The sequence below is a fragment of the Calliphora vicina genome, chromosome 1 (genome assembly GCF_958450345.1).
Source record: "Calliphora vicina chromosome 1, idCalVici1.1, whole genome shotgun sequence".
Classification (NCBI taxonomy): Eukaryota; Metazoa; Arthropoda; class Insecta; order Diptera; family Calliphoridae; genus Calliphora; species Calliphora vicina.
Window position 1 is genome coordinate 36,151,723 of NC_088780.1, and position 24,169 is coordinate 36,175,891.

The following is a 24,169-nucleotide window of genomic DNA, read 5'->3' on the forward strand; positions in this document are numbered from 1 at the left end:
CAGAAATTGGAAAAAATAAAATATTTCCTTTTTTCAAGTAGAGTTAAATTGTTGAAGAATTGGTAAAAACTCCCAAAATACATTGCGAAAAAAAGTTGGTTTTTTTTAATCGTTTATATATTTGAACTCACTTTTTATATGATTCATAAGTGAGAAGTGAACCCAACGTGATTTATTAATTTTGTCCAGTTAGATTTGTTAGACACTGCACTATGCGGTTTATGCCACGTCGGACACATATGTCCGACACGACTTTTATTCTCTCTAGCCATGTCAGACAATAGTGCTGGATTTTAAGAATTTTTTCGATGTTGTCTGGAAGTTCCTCATAAAAACTGTAATCTTCACATTTTTCATCACTTTCTGAGCTTGTACTGAGTATTTTTTCTAACTCAGTATCCCATAAAAAATCCTTTTCGCCATTTCGTAAGACCGACCCTATTATTTATAAAAAAATCTGTTTCTAAGCAGTAATCGAAAACGGCAGAACTTGTTCAGGTTTATTACTTTGTCGCAAAGCCGCGTATAATAGCAACAAAATGAGATATAGAAGGTAAATATCTATTGATTCTTTTCGATTTTATTCACAATTTAGTGAATTCGATCATTTTCACAATATTTAACTTTTTTGTTTGATATACATAAAATTGAGTAGTTACTGTTCTTCTTTTGATTTATTGAATGCTGAAAACGTTTTCCCCATGCAATGTACAAATTTTTATATATATATTGTGTTTCAACCGGCTCAGTAGTTTCGGAGTTATAGTAACAAATTGAAGCAAAAAATATATTTTTTATGTAAAAATAACCAATTTTTTTGTTTTAAAAAAATCATGAAAAATCGAAAACGTCAGAAATTGTTTAGATTTATTACTTTATCGCATAGCCACATGTAATAGGAAAAAAATGAGATCTCGATAATAAAAATCGATGAATTATTTTCGAATTTATTCACAATTAAGTGAATTCGCTTATTTTCAGAAAATTATATGTGCGTACAAGCGTGTACTTTGAGTGTAAATTTTACATGTTTTTAGTTATTGTAACAAAAATTTTAACAAAAACAAAACACATGTACACTCAAAGTACATGTTTGTACGCACACAAAATTTTATGAAAATAAGCGAATTCACTTAATTGTGAATAAATTCGAAAAGAATCAATCGTTTTTTATCTTCGATATCTCATTTTGTTGGTAATATATGCGGCTTTGCGACAAGGTAATAAACCTGAACAATTTCTGCCGTTTTCGATTTTTCATGAGTTTTTTTAAACACAAAAATTTTATATTTGCACGTAAAAAATATATTTTTTGCTTAAATTTTTTATTATAACTCCGAAACTACAGAGACGATTGAAACGCAATATATATGTAAAAATTTAACATTTTATATTTTCACGTAAAAAATATATTTATACCTTACACCACCATAGTGGGGAGGGTATTATGCGTTTGTGCAGATGTTTGTAACGCCCAAAAATATTGGTCTAACACCCACCTTAAAGTATACCGATCGACTTAGAATCACTTTCTGAGTCGATTAAGCGATGTCCGTCCGTCCGTCGGTCTGGTCGGCTGGCTGGCTGTCCATGTAAACCTTGTGCGCAGAGTACAGGTCGCAATTTTGAAGATATTTCGATCAAATTTGGTACATATTATTTTTTTGGCTGACGGACCAAGCCTATTGAAACTGGAAGAAATCGGTCCACTATTTCACATAGCCCCCATACAAATGTCCTACCGAAATTGGACTTTATCGGTCATAAATGTTTAATTTATATATGTATCTCCACAAATACCGCTCCAAATAAGTTTTATATACACAAAATTCATGTCACCAAATTTTGTTACGATCGGTCCATAATTAGTCATAGCTCCCATATAGACCCGCTTCCGAAAATCACTTTAACGTGCATAAATCGCTTAAAAATGTTGGTAAACACACAAAATTCAACATAGTTAACTATAATATAGACATAAATCACACGACCTAATTTCATGGTGATCGGTCCATAATTGGTCATAGCCCCCATATAACCCCACTTCCGAAAATCACTCAAAAATATAAATTATTGAAATTTTAAAAGAAAATGTTTTTTGCTCTTTTACTTAGTGTATTAGGTATTATATGGTCGGACTTGACCGACCATACTTTCTTACTGTTTTTGCTTAAATTTGTTATTATAACTCCAAAACTACTGAGCTGATTAAAATGCAATATATAACCGGATTAAAGGCTATGTAAATTTTAACTCGGGTGACCACATCGATTTTATTGGTTTAATATTTTTTTTAATTTTGTTTCGATTTAAATAAAATTTGAACTCACTGAACAAATTCTAGTGTTCTATAGAATTTAATAGAACCATTTTAAACTTTTTATAAGGTTTTTTAAATTTTTTAAAATTTCGTTCGTCGCATATATTTATAGAAGTGTAGTGTCACCCGGGTGGGTATTGGTAAACCATGTAGATAAAAAACCTTTGGTAAAGCGAAGGTTATTTCAATAATATCGGACTAACCGGTTTTGAGTTATCATACATTATGTGGAGTAACATTTAAAAAAATTCACAATTTTAGAAACAAAATTTTTTAAAAAAATCTATCCATAGAATTTAAAAATTTTACCATTTTTGTACTACTGGAACCACAATACATCAAAATTGTGTAGAGGTTTAAATAGCCTCCAAAATTTTTTCGATTTTGTTGCCCTGTGTTATTTACTTTAATTTCAAAATTTTCATAGATATTAAGCTTTCTATGTATCACTGAAATTAGCAACTTATCATAACTAAGTAAATATTGAAATCTAAAAAGAAAATATTATTACTTCTATTCTTGCCTTGCTTCTTGGCAAATTCTATTTCAATGAAATTAAAATAATTCAGTTTTTTGCTTTTCAAAAATATAATTTAATGATTTTGTTTTCAGGTTCAATAAACACGTGCTGAAATTGTATAATCAAAAGTCAATTAAGTGAAGTAGTTTTATTTTTGGCTCAAAATATAACAACAATCAAAATAAATATTTTCTATAACAACAGCAACAACAACAACAACCAAAGAAATTATATAAAAAAAATACTATAGAAAATACAAAAGAATTTCCCTTGAAAAACCATTTAATTGAAAATAAGACAAAAAATTAAACGAAATGAAATGTAACAAAAAATTTAAATAATAAAAGGAAATTGAGGTCAAAGTACATAAAAATGTATTTATTTATGTACATAACAATAAAACAACAAGACCAACAAATAAAGAGGGACGTTTATACAGTGTGAACACATACTATATATGAATGTAAATTAGGGTGGCTTCTATTTTGCCTTTTCTGGATCGATGTTTCCAAGATCAAAAACTCGAATTATTTGAAGCAATATTTTTCAAAAAAATAAAAAAAAAATTAAATAATTAAATTTTGGAAAAGTCCAATTAAAAATAGATTAACCATAGATCTTCAAATATATAATAATTCAAATTTCAAACTTTACATTAACCCACAGACCGATCTTAGGCCGGGTCGATTTGTCGGGACGCAAAAAAATCATATTCTAGATCAAAATAAGAATCTTAGCCCAATTAACCATAACTCTAAAATGAATTTTGATGTTCCTTGTTTTGACCCAAAGGTCAAATTTCAAAAATTTGGAGAATTTGACAAAGCATATTTTTTCAAATTTGACACGAACGCCCTTTTGTGCTTGTTGAATACTCCGCTACTTAAGCAAGCCAAAACTATTCGTATTAATCATTTCGCTCAAAGTTATGTTGGTTTAAAGTTTAAATAAATGTTGGTAATAAATTTAAACAAGTCAGAGAGCAATATTCGGCTGTGCCGAATCTTATATACCATTCACCAAATTATACTTCAAAATACAAATTTTAAATATTTTTAGGTAAACAAAATTTATTTTTTTTCCAAAGTTGTTTTTTAAATTTTTTTGGAAAAAATTTTTTTTTGAATTGTTATTTGAAAATTTTTTTATTTAAATTTAAAATTTTTTTTTTTTAAACTTAAAAAAAAAATTTTTATTTTTAAAATTTTTTTTTGGTGAAAAAAAAAATTCGGTTTAAATAATATTTTTTCCGATTTTGTCATTGTATGTCCAACTTACTATAGTCTTATATACGTCGTTGCAAAGGTCTTTCAAATATCTTTCATTAGATATTCATATTGTCTATATTAATGACTTAATAACCCAGATGTAGGTCAAAAATAGGTCAAAAATCGAGGTTGTCCTGGCTTTTTCCTCATATCTCAGCCATTTTCGGACCGATTTTGATGATTTTAAATAGGAAACTTCTTGAAGGCATGTCTGATAGAATTATTGAAGATTTGGATCCCGAGGATATGTGGGGTCTTCAGAAAATTGATTTCAACAGACAGACGGGCAGACATGGCTGCCTCCGCTATCTATAAGGATCCAGAATATATATACTTTATAGGTCCGGAAAATTATATTGTGGAAATTACCAACGGAATGACAAACTTATATATACCCTTCTCATGAAGGTGAAGGGTATAAAAATAAATCTATGCTGATTCTCATAGACGTATGATTAATATTATTTATTACCTACATCATATTTATATTTATCATACGCTCTATAAAAAAATTTATACCCAGTACCATAGATGGGGGTAGTGCACTAATTTTGCAGTTTGCACTAATACTTATCATTTTGTTCATATTTAGTGCTGAATTGAAAATTAGCAGCTTCACTAAACATTAGTGAGTTAAAAAATTTTGCACTTGATTTAAAAATATGCAATCATCAGTTTATTGCAACTTTTTATGCTGCAATAATTTGAGTGCAACTTCAAATTGTGCACTAAATTTTTAAGTTCAAAATGGTTTAAGTTTATTTCTGTGCACTAATTTAAAACTTAAGACTAATACTTCATTAAAAATAACAAAAAATATTTAAAATTTCTATTTTTCGAATTTGGATTCAACAATTTCATGACTACTCATTTTTGAAAATTTAGTGATAGTATGTTTAATGCAGCTTTTTTTGATTGCAGGTTAAAATTTTGCACTAATTAATTGTAGTGCAGATTTTTGCACTAAATTTTCGTTTAGTGATAGTTAAAAAAATTATCACTATCACTATATATTTTTAGTACTAGTTATGAAATAAGCATTATCACTAAAGCTGATAAAAAATAGAGCAAACTAATTTTTTTTTCAATTTTAGTGAGTGATAGTGCAATGCTGATTTTAATCAACATTTAGTGCACTACCCCCAACTATGCCCAATACATACATCATGTAAAGTGACACAAATGGTGATTTTTTAAATTTTTATATGGGGACCCCCCAGGGTCCTTTGACCTTTGGGTCAAAATAAGGAACATCAGAATTCATTTTAGAGGTGTGGTTCCTTGGGAAAAGTTTCTTATTTTGATACCTGGAGTACAATTTTCCTTGTCACTTGGCCGACTTATAAACCTAGTATATATGTATATTATAAATTTATTGGTGAATTTGAATCTATGAGTGTAAAAGCTTATGATATTATCTTCAATATTTTTAAAGAATGTAGCAAAATATTTTTTACCTTTTTGGAGGTTGCCTCTCATTTTGGCCCCTAACTCTGGTTCTGCGTGACCGTTTTTGGCCATTTTCAGTACCAAACATTTCCGTTCAACATCGAATATTTCATAACTTTTTGTGCGTCCCTCGATACATTATCGTGCCAATAACACACAGACAGATGGACCGACATAGCTAGATAGTCTCACTACCTTTTGGTTCTACGAACAATATTTCGATATGTTACAAAAGGAATGACAAACTCAAATTAGTTTGTTGTAACTATTATTTGAAATTGGCTGATTTCGAGGATCTTATATATAAATAGGCAACACGTTTTTTTGTGGTACACTTTTAAGTATGTTATTGTCCACCAATATTGATGAAACATATATGGTTTAAAAGGTCTTTTTCTCCAGATGTGCAGAGTATAAAAAACTATTTAAAAAATTTTTCCATAAAAGTGTTAAAAAGCGTTTTAAAAGTGGTCGAATTTCGGCCACCAGGCGGTCCTAGTATTTACTATTCCGGCTCGGAATTATTCCTGCTCGGTTGCTATTTCAAATCGAGAGAATTGGTCCACAAATGGATGTGATTTGAGGAAAAAACCAGGACAACCTCGAATTTTTACCAATTTTTGACCTATATCTGGATTACTAAGTCATTTATATAGACAATATGGATATCTAATGATAGATATTTCAAAGACCTTTGCAACTAAGTATATAATACCATATTAAATTGGACGTGCAATGTGTCAAAATCGGAAAAAATATTTCTTAACCCGAAAGTTTTTTTTCCAAAAAATGAAAAAAACAACTGGAAAAAAAATTTATTATTTTTACCTAAAAATATTTAAAATTTTTATTTTGAAGTATAATTTGGTGAAGGGTATATAAGATTCGGCACAGCCGAATATAGCTCTCTTACTTGTTTTTTGAAGATATTGAACATATCATGTAATATGTTTAACATCTAAATGTTAAATAATTATGCTCAAGTTTTTCGAATTTATTTTTTATACGACGGAAAACAATTTTAAACATCGGGAGTGCAAAATAAGGGCCTCCTTAATGTACACACATGTAAGGATAAACATTTGTATAGGATATTAACCGTATAATAGCAACAGTTCAAATAGTAAAAACACCCACATATAAAGATACCCTGCAGAACACCGTTCTAGTTCCATATTGACTAATGTGTTTGCCACTAAGACCCACTACTTCTTATTCGAACTAACCTACTCTCTAGAAGAAGAAGGGTATATATAAGTTTTATTTATAGCGGAGTTGATTAAGCCATGTCCGTCTGCCTGTCTGTCTGTTGAATTAATTTTCTGAAGACCCCATATATCTTCGGGATCCAAATCTTCAATAATTCTTTCGGACATGCTTTCGAGAAGTTTCCTATTTAAAATCAGCAATATCGGTCCACAAATGGCTGAGATATGAGAAAAAAACCAGGACAACCTCTATTTTTGGCCTATATCTGGATTACTAAGTCATTAATAAAGACAATATGGATATCTAATGAATAAATAAAAATAAAATTTTTTTTTTTAAAATTTAAATAAAAAAAAATTTTAAGTTTAAAAAATTTTAAAATAACAATTCGAACAAATTTTTTTTTACAAAAAATTAAAAAAAACAACTTTGGAAAAAAATAATGTTGGCTTGCAGTCAGTATTGTCATTGTTATTAACTTCATATAGAAATTGATCTACAACCATCAACGTAAGCTCTACATAAAAATCTGTCTATGTTGCGATATATGTAGCAAAGTTGACAATAGCTACCCAGAAAACGGCAGGGCATGTATAAGTGCTACCTATTTAACATGACTTTCTGTACGCTTGTATTGCATGTTGTAACTAGGATATGATAGTGAAATTAGTAACTCTCATAATTTATATATATAGTGATAAATAGGTCTATGTTATTCTTAAACTCTGAACCGTATTTTTGACTTCTGATTAATATGTGTTAAATGTGTCAATGATGTAATAGTAACTGTTAGAGTACAAATAGAGTACATAAATGTATATGACTTAAAAATAGCTATGAACTTTTCCAATCTTTCTGCCACTATCGGATACTTTGTTCGAAAGTGAAGCGTATTCGGAATATAAAGCGGGTGATGCAAAACCTCTCAAACTCTTCATTCTAAATAGTTTTTAACAGGTATTGCAGCATGTGGCAGAGTGTTGTTATGATGGAATAGTTCGGTTTCATTTCTGGCCGAATATTCTGGCCATTTTTCAGCAAATGCTCGCTTTAATCGATTCAGTTGCTTTCACTACAGGTTCCCTATGGTCTGGCCAGATTTAATACCACGCTACAAGTAAGATCACTTACGCTTCGGGTTTTTTCAGCGCAAGTATAGATTCGGTGCAAAAATGATTTAATTTTATAGAGTTCAAACATAATTTCGGACATGCAAAATCGTCTTTCTAGGTTTCTCGGCATCAATTCGTATGGTACCCAATTTCCCTGCATTTGGATTAACCCTGTTGCTCGCAAACTTTTTGAAAATGCTGCTGGAGTAGTTCCCAATGAGTTTGTAAGCTGTTATTGAGTTTGAAAACAATCTTCATGAAATAGTGATTCCAATTCATAGTCTTAAACATTTTTTGGCTGACCTGGGCGATATTTGTTTTCCGTGTCAAAATCACCACTTCTGAACCGAACAAACCTTCCCTCGCACATTGAAAGCATTTACCAAATGGTTTGGTGTGGTCAACGGCATTTTTTTTCAAATTAAAGAAGTAAAGCAAAACTTCCGCCATATGACTCTTTGTTGGTAGAAAATTCGGGGCAAAAAATAAATCAGCTAGTTCTTATGCGCATTTCACTGGTTGCTTAGGCTAGATCATCTAGAAACCTTTTTCCAAATGGCTTTAGAAAAACTAAAGATATTATACAAATCAAACTATAGAGTGAATGAGAATTACAGACACTCAAGCTTTATTTGTAAAAATATCAAAGCTTAAACAAAACAAAACACTAACAGTAAACAGTGAGTTTTGGGAAAAGGTTTCCTGATGATCTGGCCTAAGCAACCAAATGCGCATAAGAACTAGCCTATCACCCAACAATAAATTTCAGTGCCTAGCCTATTTCCGTATAACTACTTAATAAATTTATTTTTTTGTTTTTTTAATTTTTTGGAAATTTTTTTTTTTCGAAATGTTATTTTAAATTGTTTGTTTTTTTTTAAATTTTATAATTTTTTTGTTTTAAATTTAAAAAAACAAATTTTTTTGGTGAAAAAAAAAATTAGGGATAAAAAATATTTTATCCGATTTTAACCCATTGTAGGTTCAACTTACTATGGTCTTATATACGTCGTTGCAAAGGTCTTTGAAATATCCATCATTAGATATCCATCCATATTGTCTATATTAATGACTGCATTACAAATATACACACAGCCTCATAAGTGAGTAAACACCAGCGAATTTTTTTTAATTTTTATGATCACGAAAATCATTATAGTCTGACTTAAATCTTTTTTTTCACAACCGAATATATTATTCAACCCATTCTCCAACAAACCGAAACAAAAACCGATAGACAAATTTTATTATTTTCATTGTCTTGAAAAAAATCAAATAATTTTTGGTGTATACTCACTTTTGAGGCTCACTGTAGGTAAAAAATAGATCAGAAATCTTGGTTGTCCGGGTTTTTTCCTCATATGTAAGCCATTTGTGGACCGATTTTGCTGATTTTAAATTGGAAACTTCTAGAAAGCATGTCTGACAGAATTATTGAAGATTTGGATCCCAAAGATATCTGGGGTCTTCTGAAAATTGATTTCAACAGACAGTCGGACATGGCTTAATCGACTCCGCTATCTATAAGGATCCAGAATATATATACTTTATAGGGTCGGAAAATTATATCGTGGAAATTACAAACGGAATGACAAACTTATATATACCCTTTTCACGAAGGTGAAGGGTATTAAAATAAAGCTATGCTGATTGTCATAGACGTATGATTAATATTATTTGTTACCTACATCAAATTTACATTTATCATACGCTCTGTCTATGTTGCGATATATGTATATGACTTAAAAATAGCTATGAACTTTTCCAATCTTTCTGCCACTATCGGATACTTTGTTCGAAAGTGAAGCGTATTCGGAATATAAAGCGGGTGATGCAAAACCTCTCAAACTCTTCATTCTAAATAGTTTTTAACAGGTATTGCAGCATGTGGCAGAGTGTTGTTATGATGGAATAGTTCGGTTTCATTTCTGGCCGAATATTCTGGCCATTTTTCAGCAAATGCTCGCTTTAATCGATTCAGTTGCTTTCACTACAGGTTCCCTATGGTCTGGCCAGATTTAATACCACGCTACAAGTAAGATCACTTACGCTTCGGGTTTTTTCAGCGCAAGTATAGATTCGGTGCAAAAATGATTTAATTTTATAGAGTTCAAACATAATTTCGGACATGCAAAATCGTCTTTCTAGGTTTCTCGGCATCAATTCGTATGGTACCCAATTTCCCTGCATTTGGATTAACCCTGTTGCTCGCAAACTTTTTGAAAATGCTGCTGGAGTAGTTCCCAATGAGTTTGTAAGCTGTTATTGAGTTTGAAAACAATCTTCATGAAATAGTGATTCCAATTCATAGTCTTAAACATTTTTTGGCTGACCTGGGCGATATTTGTTTTCCGTGTCAAAATCACCACTTCTGAACCGAACAAACCTTCCCTCGCACATTGAAAGCATTTACCAAATGGTTTGGTGTGGTCAACGGCATTTTTTTTCAAATTAAAGAAGTAAAGCAAAACTTCCGCCATATGACTCTTTGTTGGTAGAAAATTCGGGGCAAAAAATAAATCAGCTAGTTCTTATGCGCATTTCACTGGTTGCTTAGGCTAGATCATCTAGAAACCTTTTTCCAAATGGCTTTAGAAAAACTAAAGATATTATACAAATCAAACTATAGAGTGAATGAGAATTACAGACACTCAAGCTTTATTTGTAAAAATATCAAAGCTTAAACAAAACAAAACACTAACAGTAAACAGTGAGTTTTGGGAAAAGGTTTCCTGATGATCTGGCCTAAGCAACCAAATGCGCATAAGAACTAGCCTATCACCCAACAATAAATTTCAGTGCCTAGCCTATTTCCGTATAACTACTTAATAAATTTATTTTTTTGTTTTTTTAATTTTTTGGAAATTTTTTTTTTTCGAAATGTTATTTTAAATTGTTTGTTTTTTTTTAAATTTTATAATTTTTTTGTTTTAAATTTAAAAAAACAAATTTTTTTGGTGAAAAAAAAAATTAGGGATAAAAAATATTTTATCCGATTTTAACCCATTGTAGGTTCAACTTACTATGGTCTTATATACGTCGTTGCAAAGGTCTTTGAAATATCCATCATTAGATATCCATCCATATTGTCTATATTAATGACTGCATTACAAATATACACACAGCCTCATAAGTGAGTAAACACCAGCGAATTTTTTTTAATTTTTATGATCACGAAAATCATTATAGTCTGACTTAAATCTTTTTTTTCACAACCGAATATATTATTCAACCCATTCTCCAACAAACCGAAACAAAAACCGATAGACAAATTTTATTATTTTCATTGTCTTGAAAAAAATCAAATAATTTTTGGTGTATACTCACTTTTGAGGCTCACTGTAGGTAAAAAATAGATCAGAAATCTTGGTTGTCCGGGTTTTTTCCTCATATGTAAGCCATTTGTGGACCGATTTTGCTGATTTTAAATTGGAAACTTCTAGAAAGCATGTCTGACAGAATTATTGAAGATTTGGATCCCAAAGATATCTGGGGTCTTCTGAAAATTGATTTCAACAGACAGTCGGACATGGCTTAATCGACTCCGCTATCTATAAGGATCCAGAATATATATACTTTATAGGGTCGGAAAATTATATCGTGGAAATTACAAACGGAATGACAAACTTATATATACCCTTTTCACGAAGGTGAAGGGTATTAAAATAAAGCTATGCTGATTGTCATAGACGTATGATTAATATTATTTGTTACCTACATCAAATTTACATTTATCATACGCTCTATAAACAAAACTTACACACAATACATACACCATGTAAAGTGCCAAAAATGGTGATTTTATGAAATTTTTTTACGGGGATCTTCCCAGGGAGTATGCCACTAGCATGAGTGGGGCCGGTCATACATCGACTTGATTGGGGCACTTTAAATGGCTCAAAGTTGGATTTTTCAAAATTTGAACTTTTTATCAAAATAAGGAACGTCAGAATTCATTTTGAGATATTGTTTCTTGGGCAAAGTTTCTTATTTTGATCCCAAGAGTACGTGATGTTTAAATCGACCCGCCTTAACATACATATTAGCTTTAAGAATCTCTTACAATTTGTTAAAATTTTTATAATTAATCCGAGTTTTATAAAGGTTTGATTATGAAAAATGAAAAGCTAGCAACTACTGCCATGATTTTTGACTCAGTTTGATTTTTGACTCAGTTTGATTTTAGACTCAGTTTCTAGGTGGAATTTTCTTAGAATTTTTCGTAGATTACATTTTTGCCATACGTCTGTTGACCAAACAAAATTTAGCCGCCCTATTATATACATATGTGGAGACGCAGAACAAAGGGTACTTTATCGATTTTTTTATTGGTTTTTTTTATAATATTTGAGATCAAATCTTCTAGAAAAAATAAATTTTCAAAAATTTTTAAATGAGCAAAAAAGTACCTTTTATTCTAATTTCGATCCCCCGGATTTCATTTAGAAAAATATTCGTAAATTTTTACAACAATTTCGTAAATTTTTTCCAAACAAGGCGACAAATTCTAAAAAAAACTAGTAAGAAAGTATGGTCGGTCAATACCTTTTGGACCGCACTTTTGGACCGAATGCACTCGAATTTTCTTTTGTTAGTTAGACAACTAAATTACCAACAACATACAAAAGATTTCAAAGCAGTATCAATTACGAATCCAAAAATAACCGATTTTCAATTGAAAAATTCAAAAAATAGTATATTTTTGCTGTTTTTTGAACAAAAAGGTGACTTAACTCTTTTTTTATTAAAAAACAACTTTCTTTGAGAACATATAACAATTTTATGTTTTTCTATAAAGTTTCTTTACGGCGAACATTTGGGTATAAAAAAAATTTCCTATTATTTGAACATGTCGGCCCTACGCCCTTTGGAATTTGACCTATTTTTTATCAAAATTTCAAATTTGGGTCACATGTTCTAAAATCCCAAAGCTGGGATCAGAAAACAGAAAGCAGCTTTGGAAACCCAGATGTGTTCCCTATTTATGCCTAAAGTATTTTCCCAGCCCTGTAGGAAATGTCGACAATATAGGCAAAATTGTAAAAAATACCATTTTTGTGATTTTCGCTCCAATTTTTAGGAATTGCGGGATTCCCATTGACCTTTTGACAAGTTTTTTTACACCTTGTTATTTAGAATGAGAAACTTAACACTGAAAATTCCATTCAGTTTCGTTAATAAATAAAGATTTTATTACATATTACATTAGGGTGGCCCTTAATAAATGAAAGTTGGATTTTGGCCATTCTCACCCTCCAGTTTGGTGAACATTAGTAAAAAAATCATCCTGAAAAAGCCCTCTGAAGTTTTGAGATGCATTTACAAGGGGAAAAAATGCATTTTTTTCAGTTTTTGTAAAAATTTTGCCATTAAAAAATTACTTTTGCAATTTAGTTTAAAAAAATCGAAATGTGTACGTAACTTTCGTTCTAATGAGACATAAAAAACAGAAATTGGTCAAAAAATGTTAAAGTTATTAAAAATTCGCCAGGCCATTAACGTGTCTCAGGCAACTAGAACAAGAAAGGTAGGAACAAAATTAATATATTTTGATAAATATTAAAATAAAAGCTCATTTTTACTTAAAATATGTCCATATTTACTTGTATATGAGTTTTTGTCTCCGTAGGATACCGTTAACCTATTCTTAGTTATGAACAAAAAAATAAAATTTTTTTAACGGCAGTTACAAAACTCCATTTTCAAATTTTTAAAAATTTTGTTAAACAACTTTCAGAATTTTTTGATCATCTCATTGGGATTTATTAAGAATGTAATAGGGAATAAAAATGTTGAAAAATTATGAAAATATCTCTTATAGTTTTTCCGATTTTAGTAAAAGTTTCAGAGTATATTTAGAATTATCTGGACTATAATATTCTGAATAAGTTTTGCTCAAAATTCATAAGAGTAAGGAAATAGAGTTCATTCAAGTAAAAATTGCCAAATAATTGGTTTTTCTCGAAAATTTCAAAATTTAAATCGCAGGTACGGAAAAACTATAAGAGATATGTTCATAATATTTTCACATTTTTATTCCCTATTATATTCTTAATAAATCCCAATGAGATGATCAAAAAATTCTGAAATTTGTTTAACAAAATTTTTAAAAATTTGAAAATGGAGTTTTGAAACTGCCGTTAAAAAAAATTTATTTTGTTGTTCATAACTAAGAATAGGTTAACGGTATCCTACGGAGACAAAAACTCATATACAAGTAAATATGGACATATTTTAAGTAAAAATTAGCTTTTATTTTAATATTTATCAAAATATATTAATTTTGTTCTTGTTCTAGTTGCCTGAGACACGTTAATGGCCTGGCGATATTTTAATAACTTTAACATTTTTTGACCAATTTCTGTTTTTTGTGTCTCATTAGAACGACAATTGCGTTCACATTTCTATTCTTTTAAATTAAAAATCTGTCGTTCATAATAAATTCTCTATCTGTCGTTCATAATTCTCAACCCACACATTATTGTAATTATAGACAGAGCACATCTCTAATTGATTACTATTTAGTGTCTAATATTGAACGGATTGAATCAAAAGGACAATTCCAATTGCCTGCTTTAAACTCCAACCACTCCATGATTTGTATCTCCTATCGTATACCCATTAATATAAATGTACAGAATAATGTGTATAGAGATTTTAGGTCAATTAATTTACGTCAATGTATTACCCATATACACTCCTTGGATTTTTCGCCGATATATGAAAATAATCAACCTGATGTCCAGGTATCTTACTTTACATCTTTGTTAATTAATTTATATCATGATAATGTCCCCTTAAGGATAAAACGTCGCGGAAATATGTGTGATTGGATGAATCACCCAGATATTCGCGCGGCTAAGATAAGAAGGGATACGGCTTTTCGGATTATGCGTGCTCATAGGTCTGATTATACAATAAGAAACTATTGCATTAGCAGAAATAAAGTTAAGTCAATAATTCGTAGAATAAGACGAATAACATCCATTAATTCGTTTGCGGGCTGTAACCAGAAACAATTGTGGGAGAAATTAAGATTGAGCGGAGTTGTGGCTAGGGACCCATCTGTAGCTTCTATTGATCCTGATGAATTTAATCAATTCTCAATGATGCCACCGATACCAGCGTCAACAGTCACATTTGACTACAGACGATATAACAATGCTAATGGGTTTGCATTCAGGAATGTGGATGTAATAGAGGTATTTAATGCTATGTCAAGATTGAAATCGAATTCTGTCGGTGCTGATGGAATACCATTAAGGTTTATAAAATTAATTTTTTCCGAAATTGACTCGCACCTTACACATATAATAAATTCATGTATAACTAGGTCGGTTTTTCCTACAGATTGGAAAATTGGTAGGGTGATACCCATACCTAAGGTTAGGAATCCGAGTTCAGTTGAGGATTTTCGACCTATTACTATTTTATCATGTTTTTCAAAAATGTTTGAAATTATTTTAAAGGATCAGATTCAGTCGCACTTGGATGAATTACGAATTATCAATCCTTTTCAGTCCGGATTTCGCAAAGGATATAACACGTCTACATTGATGCTCGATATCGTTGAATCCATACGCTCCTGTCTTGATAGGGAATCGGTGTGTGTACTTATATTTCTAGATTTTCATAAAGCGTTTGATTCCTTGAGCAGTGATTTGTTGGCTATTAAGTTGATTGAACAATATAATTTTGACCCACTATCAAGCAAACTTATATTTTCTTTTCTTAATAATCGTACTCAATTTGTTAGAGTTGCGGATCAGAACTCTGAGTTGATGCATCTTTATAGAGGTGTTCCACAGGGATCTATATTGGGACCATTGCTTTTTTTATTGTACATTAATGATATATTTGATATTTTTCTTACAGTCAAGTGCTACACTTATGCGGACGACATACAATTATTGGGATTTTCTGACTTAAATGACTTTGGAAGATTTGAAGAAAAAATAAACTGTGATCTTGGCAGGGTTTTTGACTGGTCCAAACACAATTTCTTAGATCTTAATCCAACCAAATGTAAAATGATGATTTTTTCTGGGAATAATGATTGTCGTTTAAATATTTTTTTGAATAATGAAAGAATTGAGTTAGTTGATGTTCATAAGTCACTTGGATTTTATTTAGATAATAAATTGAGCTTCGATCGACATATAAATTTTGTGGTCTCACGAGTGTCTTTCACTTTGCGTAGATTATACAGTGTTTCAACTTACTTACCATTGGCGATCAGACGCAGAGTGGGAATGGCTTTATGTTATCCCTTATTTCTGTATGGATTAGAAATGTTTAGCTGTACATCACGTGATAATATAAATATTCTAAAGTTGTGTTTTAATAGGGTTATCAGATATATATACAGGCTCGGAGTAAGAGAGCACGTTTCTGGACATAGATTAGATTTACTAGGCTATGATTTTGAAGACTTCATTAGTTCCAGACAAATGATTTTGTTTTACAGGATCAAGAAGTATAACTCTCCTCCCTATCTAGCTGATAAATTTGATTTCGGTACTTCAAATAGGACTCATTCAGTAATATATCCAACATTTTCATCATTAGCCATGAACAGATCATTTCTAATGAAAGTAGCTAGGCTTTGGAATTCAGTAATTCCATATTCAGAAAGAAAGTTTACGCATAAGGTGACACATTTTGCTAATATTTTTAAAATGCATCTATAAGTATAAAATCTTATTGCTGATGACTAAATCATTTTTTTTTCTCTTGTTTTAAAACTAAATTTTGAATATTGTATTTTTAACAGTTGTGTTTGTACAAATATTTTTGGGGGGTTAATTTTGTAAAATGTAAAGGCGTATTAAAACATAAATTTATATATAAAATTAAAATTAATTATAATGTCATATTATAAGATTTATCTGCAGTTAATTGGCCTTATAGGCTTACGACTGACATTGAAATAAATAAATAAATAAAAAAAAATAAATTGCAAAAGTAATTTTTTAATGGCAAAATTTTTACATAAACTGAAAAAAATGCATTTTTTCCCCTTGTAAATGCATCTCAAAACTTCAGAGGGCTTGTCTTAACCCCAACCAATTTACCTAAAATGTTTTCAGGATGATTTGTTTACTAATGTTCACCAAACTAGGGGGTGAGAATGGTCAAAATCCAGCTTTCGTTTATTAAGGACCACCCTAATATTACATATTCATTGAGTTTCTAAAACTAAAATTTATATCAAAATTTTAATAGGATTGCAAATATTAGGAACTATTTGATCCACATTTATTCCGATTTCTTTCGATTCTGCCCCACAGTGCATGATTAAATTGGAATTTACTGAATCGTAGATAAGCCACATATAAAATGTATCTGAAATTAAATGTTAGAAAATGGGCTACGAAATGTCTATTTTAAAAAAAAAAATTATTTGGTACCCACGCTTATCCATATTAGGCCCAACTGGAAAGCTTTTAATGTTATGTGCCCTACTTTAAGACTTCGCCGCTCAGGAGGTGTTCTCTGCTACTTACCATGTAAAAGTGGCAAATTTATTACAATTTTTTTTGTATTCTGTCCCACTTTGTATTGTAATACAAATAATGTTTATCCATTTGTACAAATACACCTACATGCATATATACATTTGTATGTCTGTGTTAATAAAATTCTTTATTTATAGTGGTGTATTTGCGTATATGTGTGCATGAATATATAACAGTAACAATAGCAACAAAAGCGTAACGGATGTTGTGGTAAATCTGACCAGCAAATTAAAGAAGAAAAACCGTTACAGGAAAATTCCAAAAAAAAAACAACAAAACAATCACAAAAATGACTCTATAAATACATACAATAACAACGAAAATCATACATACATACATTTACTCATTTGAAATGTGAAATATAACGTATACACACGACACTCTATACAAAAAAAGAAGAAAGAAACAACAACATCAACGGCAAAACGAAATGACAATACAGCAACAAAAACCACAATTGTTGTCATTATTGTACGAAACTATAAAGGCAACAACAACAGCTGCAGTAACAACCTCAATACAAACAACAAAGGCAACATTAATAAACAACTACAACTACGAGAGTGACAGCAATTTAACAGCCACTACAACATCAACAACAAAAACAACTACCACGACAACAACAATATACGAACTGTTGCATATGAGTACAAATACAACAGCAGCCGCAGCAGCAACGACAGCCACAACAACAACGACTACAACAGCCAATCTACTGCCAAAATCTGCATTCCGCTACGCCACCTCCACCCCACTCAATACAGCTTCAGCAACAACATCATCTGCTGCTTCGCCTGCCACCGCCTACCTTTGGGAAAATGCTCCATTATCTTCAGCCACAACCACCACTTCCTTAGTTGTTGATTTAGTAGAGTCTTTAGCCTCCCTGGAGAATCTCACCAACAGTTTGGCCAGCTCTATAGAAACATCTCCGCTGCCACTTAATGGCAACTTTAGCTGGGATGCAACAGCAACTGCCACCACCATAACCATATCCACACGCACCTCCAGTAATGTGGCCACATTGCCACCCTTTGTCGACTCCTATTTGGTGGGTATGGCATGGTCAAAGGCCCTGGTTGTGGCCATATTTATGCTGCTCATCTTGGTCACGGTGGTCGGTAATACTCTGGTGATTTTGGCAGTTTTGACAACACGTCGCCTGCGTACGGTAACAAATTGTTTTGTACTTAATTTGGCCATAACCGATTGGCTAGTGGGCACGTGTGTTATGCCACCAGCTGTTATCCATTATATTGCTGAAGGTAAGTTTTCTTAAGAAATTGTTTACTTGCTTGTGTTTATTACAAATATTAGCTGTGTGAAAGAAAGAAATATAGATAGATGAGAGCTAAAGAATGAAGAGCTATGAATCATGTTTTGTTTAGTTTAAAAGAAATTAGTTTTTGCTTTTTATTGAAAAATAAAAAAACTAAATGAATAGTGATGCCTTAATATGTTAGAAGCCAATGAACTTTAGAAACATAAGACTGCTTAAATACTTGCCTTATTTAAATAATAATATCACACAATTCTTTTAATTAAATTTATTTATAAAAAGTTCCTTCCAGATATAGAGGAACATACAGTAAAAATTTCAAGAGGATCGGTCCAGTGCACAGTGCGGTAAATCTGATATTTCTAAACCGCTGTTCAGATCGGGATCACCAATAATGTGATTAAGTCAGAACCAACAACTTGTTGTTTAATAAAATATTAGGAAAATTTATAAAAAAAAATTTTGGTATGAAAAAATGCAATATTTTTGAAGGACGGAATTTTAAAGTGGCATATTTTTGAATCTAGTTGAGATATTGACTTGAAATTTGTTTTGTAAGACCAAAAATTAACTTGTCTATGATGTCATATAAATGGCCGCCGCCACAGTTGATTGTCATTTGATCCCTTTTTATGGCTTTTTCCATCACTTTGTCCAAAACTTCCGGCGATAGGTCCTCACATTCTTGACGGATATTGTTTTTAAGAGCTGCAAGAGTCTGAGGCTTGTTGACATAAACCCGCGACTTCAAAAAGCCTCACAAAAAGAAGTATGGAGTGGTCAAATCAGGCGATCTTGCTGGCCAGTGCAAATCGCCAAAACGGGAGATTAGGCGCCCGGGAAATGCATCCTTCAGCACGTGCAGTGTGTGCCGTTGCACCGTCCTGTTGGAACCACATGTTTTTCAATCCCAATTCATCAAGTTGCGGCAAAAAGAACTCGTTGATTATTGCTCTGTAGCGCTCACCATTCACAGTAACCGTTTGGCCCGCGACGTCATCGAAGAAAAAAGGTCCGATGACTTTGAGCGGGTGTAATGGCTCTTCGTGGGTTACACGAGGATTTTTATTGCCCCAGAAGCGTAAATTTTGCTTATTTACGTAACCACTAAGATGGAAATAGGCCTCATCACTCATGATTATTTTTGATGAAAAAACCGACCGATTATTGGTCAAATAAATAGTCAGCAATATTCCGCGTTCTGGAGCAGTGTAGCGTAACATTGTTTATTAACGTGTATTTCGCATGTGTTTACTACACAAATGTCAAAACAGAACTGACATTAGGGGCCAATCGCAAAATTTATAGCATTTTCTGATAGGAGGATTACTTTTGCGCCATCTTGTATTTGCATTTCTATTAAAATGTTGATTCCAATTTTAGTTTTAGAATCTCAATAAATATGTAATATGTAATAAAATATTTATTTATTAACAAAATTTGTCCTTTTAAATAAAAAATTGTAAAAAAAACTTGTCAAAGGGAGTCCCGAAATTCCTAAAAATTTAAGCGAAAATCCCAAAAATGATATTTTTTTTCAATTTCGTACATGTGGGGTCCACATTTCCTTGTGGGCTGGGAAAATACTTTGGGGATTAATAGGGAATACATCAAGGTTTCTAAAGCTGCTTTCCGTTTTCTGATCCTTTGAGATTTTAGAACATGTCGCCCAAATTTTAAATTTTGATTAAAAATAGGTCAAATTCTGGAGGGCTTGTTTTGTATACTAAAATTTTCTCCTTAAAGATAACGTACATTGTTATATACTATTCTTAAAGAAAATTTTGTTTAAATAAAAAAAGAGATAAGTCATCTTTTTGTCCAAAAAACAATGCAAAAATCTACTATTTTTTATTGCCTTCGTGAGAAGGGTTTATATAATTTTGTCATTCCGTTTGTAATTTGCACAATATAATTTTCAGACCCTATAAAGTATATATATTCTGGAGCCTTATATATAGCGGAGTCGATTAAGCCATGTCCGTCTGTCTGTCTGTTGAAATCTACTTTCCGAAGCCCCCAAATAACTTAGATACATGATTCATACATCAATATCTCCGGAATTCTTCCGGCTCGGCTACTGTTTAAAATCGAGAAAATCATTCCACAAATGGCTGAGATATAAGGAAAAAAACAGGACAACCTCGATTTTTGACCTATATCTGGACAATTAAGTCATTAATATAGACAATATGGATATCTAATGATAGATATTTTAAATACCTTTTTAACGAAATATAAGACCATAGTCAAAATCGGAAAAAGATTATGTTTTTTCAGCAAAAGTTTTTTTTTGCTAAATATTAAAAAAAAAAATTTAAAATTAAAAAAAAAAATATTTTCAAAAACCAATTCCAAAATTTTTTTTCTAAAAAATTATAAAAAAACAACTTTGGGAAAAAAAATACATTTTGTTTACGTCAAAATATTTAAAATTTTTATTTTAAAGTATAATTTGGTAAAGGGTATATAAGATTAGGCACAGCCGAATATAGCTCTCTGACTTGTTTAATTTTTAAATTGAAAATCGTTAATTATGGATCCATAATAGATATTGAACTGAAATCTTTTGCATATAATTAGTAATTTAGTTGTGTAACTAACAATAAAAATATCGAGTACATTCGGTCTAAAAGTGCGACCTGTATTTTTAAAAAAGCGGACCAATGTTTGGCAAAATTTCAAAATTTCAATTTTGAAATGCATATAACTCGGATCGCCGATCGCTTTCCAAAAATATAAGAAGATTTGAAATCGGATAGGAAACAAAAAAATTGCACTTGTAGGGCCGATTTTTATAACTCCGATACTCCTTGGCTACGCCCATGTCAAATTTTATCCGGATCGAACTAGCCGTTTAGAAATGCCAGATTTATTTTCAAAAAATTTTAATTCTGCTCCACTGTGCAGTGGTTTAGGCTGCAGTAGATCACAGACCAACAAATAAACAGACATACATTAATTTATATGGGACATTTCATGATAAGTGAACGAACTTTTGAAATCGATGTCTTCGGTTAACCGAAAATTGTTTTTTTTTAAAAAACCGGTTTTTCGGTTAACGGACGTCGAAAAAACCGGTTAAACCTATTAATATCATATATGTGTAGAAAACATAAAATATCCAATAAAGTATACACAACTTTAAAATTTTTAGTTTTTACTAGTCAAAAGTGCTAAGTCCATTTTATTTTGTAAAAATTTCAAAATTATTATCTTGAGTATAAATATGTTATTAAATATATAATACTTCTTATAATTATTGGTTTATTCATTAAATTTCCACCAAAAAATGTAAATCTATTTTTGAATTAAATATTTGATAATTTTGAAATTTATTATCACTTTCTGATATGAAACATAAAATGTTACAAGTCCCAATAAAGGACATATAAGATGCAAACGCACTTCTTCTTAGCTGTGATTATTTGTCATTATAAATCATGCAAATAATTAATGAAACTCCATTATCAGAATTCAAAAATATTTCAAATCATGAATTTTAGAACGTTTTTTTTTCTGTCCTGCACAGTGGTTTTGAAACTTTTTTTTTTGGAAATAATTCGGTATCTTGGGAAGTATTAGAGATATTGTTACCAAAATTTCACATGTTTTGAGCAGAGGTTGAAATTTTGAATATAAATAGTCCTTGAGAGGATTTACAAAAAATACGCTAACAAGTGTAGGTTATCTCTATTAGTTGAAGAGATATTCAGGTTTATTGATTTATTTTTTTTTAATTTTGCTCGATCTTTTTATGGTTTTTTAGATTTAGAAATGTTAGTCCCAAATTTTAAAAACCAGTTAGCCTACGGAGGGTCGAAATTAATTTATAAAATATCGGCTATTTTGGCGATTAAATTCTAAATAAAATAAAAACAACTTGCTGACAATTATCTCTTACCTATAAAAAATTATACGCATCCAAATTTGGAACTTGTAAAAAGGGCCCTATTTTTTAAGTTTTTTCCCAAAAAAGCCCATATATTTTTTCTTTTGTAGAAAAAAAATTTCTTCGGGACTATACACAATTTTTATATTATCCGGAAAGATAACTTAATGCAAAAGCGTGCAATGAAAAATTTGGCTCACTTAAGAGGACATACTAATTATAAGAACAAAACACACTAATGAATTCAAATTTATTGAAAGAAGGTATGTATATCAAATTCAATTTAACGTTTGTTAAAATCATCACTAAGTTTTTAATGAGATTTAGCCTAAGCCGAATTTTATTTTAATTTTTAATAGATTCATTATGTGCAATTTATTCTGAAAAAGTTTTTAAGAAAACTCATCATCCTCTACAATTTAGAATCATTGTAATTCTTAGAAATATTAATCTGAAAAAGGTTGTATTGTAAATCAGCAGATTAGGTATCAAATTAGATCAATAATGTATATAAAATGAATATTAAAAATGCACAAAAATATGAGATTTATTAATTTTAGTCCCAAATTTTAAATCCAGTTAACCGAGTGATAAAAACCGGATAAACCGGTTAACCGAAAATCTACATTTTAAATTAACCGATTCGAAAAAAACTGGTTTATAAACACTAATATTTACTGATGGAATTTACTGATGGAAAGACATTTTCATCGACGCAGGGTGGCTCAGAACTTAATTTCATCGACCAAAAGTCCATTTTTTGTTAACACCGATTTCCAACATTTTAATACCATTCAATAGTAACATATTGAAACTAAGGTAGCCTAAAAATTAGATATTGGTAATTGTGGGCGTGGCATGCTGTTAAAGATAAATATTTTATGATATTTTATAAAAAATTAGATTTTTTTAAATATGTTCAGTAGTAAATTATCATTAACCCATTTAGCTCCGAGATAAAATTTTTATTTATATTTTAAACAAAAAAAAAAACTTTTTTAGGGTAATTATTTCCCCGCGATTGCAAATATCTGGTCAAAAAAATTATTTTTTTTTCGTTTTCCCAGAAAAGCCAGTTCAAAATTTCAAACAGTTAATTTTGCACATATGTATGTTATGTCCCGCATTTGCATGTAAATCACGGTTTTTATGTTTTACGAAACAGTTACATATGTTGGCAATAATTCCTCATGTTTATTATTTTAATTTTATTTTTTTTACTATTTTTAAAAATTAATTTAAAAAATTTCTATTTTTAGACAATTTATTTAATTTAATGTAATTGCAGAAATTTGCTCCTAGCAACGAATGGGAGGGGGATGGTCACGTCGGGATATAGTTTTTTATTAGCTAAAAGATGCGACTTAACATTCATACCAAACATTTTCAGAAATTCCACCTTTTTCACATGCAAACTGTTTTTGAAAAATTTTATTTTTACTGTTCGAAAAATCGAATGGGTTCGAAATGGGTTAATCGCCAACTATTAGCGATATTAGCGAAATTTTGATCAAATTTGGTACCCGAGGATAAAACCTATTGAAACTATCTGAAATCGGTCCATTATTTCACCTAGCACCCATACAAATGTCCTCCCAGAAT

The 24,169-nt window shown here is 30.7% G+C and overlaps 1 protein-coding gene across 1 annotated transcript in view; it reads left to right on the forward strand.

Moving 5' to 3' along the window:
• The first annotated feature begins 17,740 nt into the window (after nucleotides 1–17,740).
• TyrRII (Tyramine receptor II) overlaps nucleotides 17,741–24,169 on the forward strand; it is a 37,345-nt gene continuing 30,916 nt past the window's right edge. Inside the window, exon 1 of the mRNA XM_065508499.1 lies at nucleotides 17,741–18,661. Coding sequence (XP_065364571.1) covers nucleotides 17,827–18,661 — 835 coding nt within the window. The 5' untranslated portion in view covers nucleotides 17,741–17,826. The remainder of the gene's footprint in view (nucleotides 18,662–24,169) is intronic.